The 5,061-nt window shown below is 51.5% G+C and overlaps 1 protein-coding gene across 1 annotated transcript; it reads left to right on the plus strand.

Moving 5' to 3' along the window:
- The first annotated feature begins 1,121 nt into the window (after window positions 1-1,121).
- Window positions 1,122-4,816, plus strand: FITM2 (fat storage-inducing transmembrane protein 2). The gene is made up of 2 exons (XM_011929006.1): window positions 1,122-1,391; window positions 4,132-4,816. Exons 1-2 carry the CDS (start codon window positions 1,219-1,221, stop codon window positions 4,745-4,747), a joined length of 789 nt encoding a protein of 262 aa, XP_011784396.1. The 5' UTR covers window positions 1,122-1,218; the 3' UTR covers window positions 4,748-4,816.
- The last annotated feature ends 245 nt before the right edge of the window (window positions 4,817-5,061 follow it).

Below are 5,061 nucleotides of genomic sequence, written 5' to 3' on the forward strand. Positions count from 1 at the left end.
ATTTAAACTTTAAATGTAACAATTGCACCAGGCGAGGTGGCTCATGCCTGTAATCTCAGCACTTTGGGAGGCCAAGGCTGGCAGATCACTTGAGGTCAGGATTTGCAGAGGACAGATCACTTGAGGTCAGGAGTTGGTCAGCCTGGCCAATATGGTGAAACTCCATCTCTACTAAAAATAAAAGAAATTTAGCCGGGCGTGGTGGCGCATGCCTGTAATCCTAGCTACTCAGGAGGCTGAGGCAGGAGAATCGCTTGAATCGGGAGGCAGAGACCTGCAGCGAGATGAGATCGTGCCACTGCATCCCAGCCTGGGCAACAGAGCGAGACTATGTCTCAAAATAAATAAATAAATAAATTTAATAATTGCAGAGCGTGGTGGCTCACACTTGTAACTGCAGCATTTTAGGAAGCCGAGGCAGGAGGATCGCTTGAGCCCAGGAGTTTGAGAGAAGCCCGGACAATGAAGCAAAACCCTGTCTCTACTGAAATAAAAATTTAAAAAAATTAGCCAGGTGTGGTGGTGCCCGCCTGTGGTCCCAGCTACTCGGGAGGCTGAGGTGGGAGGATTGCTTGAGCCCAGAAATTTGAGGTTGTAGTGAGCTGTGACGGTGCCATTGCACTCCAGCCTGGGCGACAGAGAGGTACCCCCTCTCTAATTAACTAAACAATAAATAAATAAATAAATACAATAATTATTCCTAAGGAAACTTCATCTCATGTGCCTCTACCTGTACCAACGTAATGAACCCCTGAGTTCATAAACTAGCTTTTGGGAAAGGTTGATCTCTTGTCTCTGGCATTTTACAGATGAGAAAACTAAGGCTAAGACGTCTCCGAGGCTCCAAGAAAGACCAAATGATGTTGTGACTACTGCTCCAATTCTCCAGGGCTACATTTATCCTCCTCCAGCCTCCAGCAAATACTTTCACAAGCGCTTTTTCCCAGACAAGAGCAAGACGCGGAGGCTCGGAGACTGGGAGCGGCCGGGAGAGTGCAGAGGAGAGGAGCTGAGGAGTTCGGGGACCAGCAGGGGCCTGAAGCAGCAGCGGCCACCAGGGGGGGCGCGTGGGCTCCGGAGCCCAAACACGCCTTAAGGGGTGGGACTCGCGGGCGGTGCGCATGCGCTCGAAGGGAGGTGGAGGCGCAGGTCCGGGCGAAGGGCGATACGGTGGCCGAGAGGGCACGGAGAGGAGGACGGTGGCCGACGAGATCGGGCATGGAGCATCTGGAGCGCTGCGAGTGGTTGCTGAGGGGGACGCTGGTGCGCGCGGCTGTTCGGCGCTACCTGCCCTGGGCCCTGGTGGCCTCCATGCTGGCGGGCTCCCTCCTCAAGGAGTTGTCCCCGCTGCCCGAGAGCTACCTCAGCAACAAGCGCAACGTCCTCAACGTGTGAGTGCACCCCGATCCTCTGCTGTCCCCGCCAGAGCCGGCCCGCTGTCGCCTCGCCCAGAGAAGCCGGTGCTACCTGCCGTGGTGGACGAGTCATTGGAGGGAGGTCCTCCTCCTAGCCGTGACAGCAGCATCTGTACGCGTGTCACGCCTGGGAGGCCCCGGGGTAGCTGGTGTCACTAGCAGTTCGTGTTTGCAGACCCACTTTGGGCAGCCTGAGCTTGACTGGGCAGGTGGTGACAAGCGGGGTCGTGTGTCTCTCTGTGTGTAGGGATGTGGAATGGGGTGGGGACGAACCAGCCCATGTCGACACTCCCCCGCCTCCCCTTGGAGTTAGGAGCTGATCCCTGCCCTGTTTGGGAGATGCCACCTCACCTCTGTCCTGCCTGCCTGTGTCAGACCCTGCACAGACCCCACCCTGCGTCAGATCAGATTCCCCCAGAGTGTGGCAGAATCCCATTACGACCGGTGGAAGAGCCTCGCCCCAGCCTGTGACAGGCACACCCCCCGCTCCGAGATAGTCACAGAGGAGTGGAACCCCCTAATCTGTGCCCTTTCCCCTGGATTTCCTTGGATCATCTCAGCCACTCAGAATGCATGGCAGTTGCCCAGAAAAGCAATCCCAGCTGGGCGCTTTGAGACATCTCCTTAACTTCACCCATCCACTTCTTTGCTTGCTTGCTTGCTTTTTTCACAACTCCCGGTTAGAAAGCTTATTGCACAAAAACTTTGTTGCAGTCATAAAGGGAAACTCTGAAATATAAAACTGCTCTCTTGATGTGAACCTAAGTGTTTTCCAGAATAAGTGTCTCCGGCGTGTCCTGAAAGTCAGCCCAACTTTGGTTATCTGCTTAAAACTCTGGTTCCTTTCACAGGCAGCTTCCTCAAATGCCTGACGGGTCTTGGCTCTGGCAAGATCTTCCTTATCAGTCCCAGTGAAGATTTTAGTGACAGGCCCGGGGGTGGTGCCTGAGAAGCCATTGGAACCTAGAAAAGAGTCCTTCTGTCCTTGGCCCACCTTCCTTCCTCACCCACCCTGAGAGGCTGGGCTAAGAATAGATCAGGAGAGTGGTAGTGGCCCCAAGTCTCTGTCCTGGGTTTAGGTCAGCCGCCCTTTGTAAGCACCGGGAGGCGGACAAGGCAGCTGCTGCTTCCTCTGGCCTAGGTGAGCTGGGAGCCAAGTGGCCTGGCTGACAACACACCCCTGTTGTTTGGAGGTAGTCATGGATCCTAGAGTTTTGTTCTAAGCCTCTATGCTGATTAATGAGAGGGAACTAGTGAATCCTGGGATATAGAAGGGATCTTAAAAATCATTTGTTCCTCCCAGCTCTGTTTAATAGCTGAAGAAACTGAGGGCTGGAGAGGTAGGAGGTATAATAAGTAAGTGTCAAGATTTGAACCCGTGTCTTTGGCTTAAAGTAAAGCTCATTGTTTTAAGACTGTTTCTGCCATTAGGAAAGAACCAGGCTGGGTGTAGTGGCTCATACCTGTAATCCCAGCACTTTGGAAGGTTGAGGCAGGATAATTGCTTGAGGCCTAGAGTTCAAGACCAGCGTGGGCAACATAGCAAGGCCCCATCTCCACAAAAATAATAATTAAAAAAAAATTAGCCAGGCCATTGGCACACACCTGTAGTCCCAGCTATTTGTGAGGCCGAGGCAGGAGGATTGCTTGGGCCCAGGAGTTTGAGGCTGTAGTGAGGTGTGATTGTGCCACTACACGCAAGCCTAGGCGACAGAGTGAGACCCTGTCTAAAAAATAAAAATTAAAATTAAAAAACCACATATGGTATGGGAGAAACAGCATGAGCTTGGGGGCTGTCTAAACTGTGGTTTAATCTGTGCATGCTGGTTGTGTGAGCGTGACCCTGGCAAGGTACTGAACTTTCCTGAGCCTTAGATTTCTTGTCTATAAAATGGAATAATGGCACCTTCCTCCCAGGGTAAATGTGAGTGCTCTATGGGAAAGTGAATGTGTGTGAAAGCTCCTGGCATTAGATGCTTAATTATTATTATGTATTTTTATTATTTTCCTAAGTAAATAACATAGTGCTTGACACCACAGATCCTGGATTTGAATCCGGCTCCTCCACTTTGGGTGGAGCGCTTCCCTCTGTCTGTTTTCTTCTCTGTTAAAGGCAGATAATAACAGTACTTAACTCATAGAGTGGTGAATGGATTACCTGGTTAATACATTTAAAGTACTTACACAGGGGTAGGGTAGGGGAGGAGGGGAGGAGGGGAGGGCTGGGCGCGGTGGCTCATGCCTGTAATCCCAGCACTTTGGGAGGCCGAGGTGGCCGGATCATTTGAGGCCAGGAGTTCGAGACCAGCCTGGCCAACAGGTGAAACCCCATCTCTACTAAAAATACAAAAATTAGCCAGGCGGAGTGATGCGCACCTGTAGTCCCAGCTACTCGGGAGGCTGAGGCAGGAGGATCGCTTGAACCTGGGAGGTGGAGGTTGCAGTGAGCCGAGATTGCGCCACTGCACCCCAGCCTGAGTGACAGAGCGAGACTGTGTCTCAAAAAAAAATAAAAAATAAAATAAATAAATAAATAAATGAAGTACTTAGTAAGTGAAGTATATGGTAAGTACTTAAAGCATGATTGTTGCTATGATCTGTAGCTTTGATCGGTTTTCTCATCTTCCCTCCCCTGGCAGTCTAGAGACCTGAGTCCTGACATGGTGTCCTCTCCGCCGTGTTCCCTCTCTTCACTTCCGCTTTCCTCCTCTGTCAGGTATTTTGTCAAAATGGCCTGGGCCTGGACGTTCTGTCTCCTCCTGCCTTTCATTGCCCTCACCAACTACCATCTGACCGGCAAGGCTGGCCTGGTCCTGCGGCGGCTGAGCACCCTGCTTGTGGGCACGGCCATCTGGTACATCTGCACCTCCATCTTCTCCAACATCGAACACTACACAGGCAGCTGCTACCAGTCCCCGGCCCTGGAGGGGGTCAGAAAGGAACACCAGAGCAAGCAGCAGTGCCACCAGGAAGGGGGCTTTTGGCATGGCTTTGACATCTCAGGTCACTCCTTCCTGCTGACCTTCTGCGCCCTCATGATTGTTGAAGAGATGTCCGTGCTGCATGAGGTGAAGACGGACCGAAGCCACTGCCTCCACACCGCCATCACCACCCTGGTTGTGGCCCTGGGCATTCTGACTTTCATCTGGGTGTTGATGTTTCTGTGCACAGCTGTTTATTTCCATAACCTGTCCCAGAAGGTGTTCGGCACCTTGTTCGGTTTGCTGGGCTGGTACGGGACATACGGGTTTTGGTATCCGAAAGCCTTTTCCCCAGGACTTCCTCCCCAGAGCTGTAGTTTGAATTTGAAGCAAGATAGTTACAAGAAATAAAAGAGTAACAGGGTGGGGACAGAAGGACAATGGCTAATCTATTTTTCAAATATATATTTTGCTTAGTTATTTGGCTAAATTATTGATCCTACTTCAGAGGGAAAGTGTACCAGGCAGTTTTGGTGGGTAGCGCTGAAGTCTGGGGAGTGAGTTTAGTCCTCAGACTATTCTTGGCAACATCACCAGTGTTGCAAGCACCACCATTCCCAGTTAGGCACTTTTTGTTCCTGGTAACACTCTTTATCTGGAACACTCCTTTTGTCCTTGGAGTGGGGAGCTAAGGAAAACCTCTGTGGTGTGGCTCAAGGGGAGCC

Source organism: Colobus angolensis, unplaced genomic scaffold (assembly GCF_000951035.1).
Source record: "Colobus angolensis palliatus isolate OR3802 unplaced genomic scaffold, Cang.pa_1.0 Scaffold8, whole genome shotgun sequence".
In the NCBI taxonomy this organism is placed as follows: Eukaryota; Metazoa; Chordata; class Mammalia; order Primates; family Cercopithecidae; genus Colobus; species Colobus angolensis.

Bases quoted from the DNA above. Each gene is read 5' to 3' on its own strand.
- FITM2 (XM_011929006.1), top strand. From the start codon at position 1,219: ATGGAGCATCTGGAGCGCTGCGAGTGGTTGCTGAGGGGGACGCTGGTG. The intron at 1,392-4,131 runs GTGAGTGCACCC...CTCCTCTGTCAG, and splicing joins AAGCGCAACGTCCTCAACGT to GTATTTTGTCAAAATGGCCT.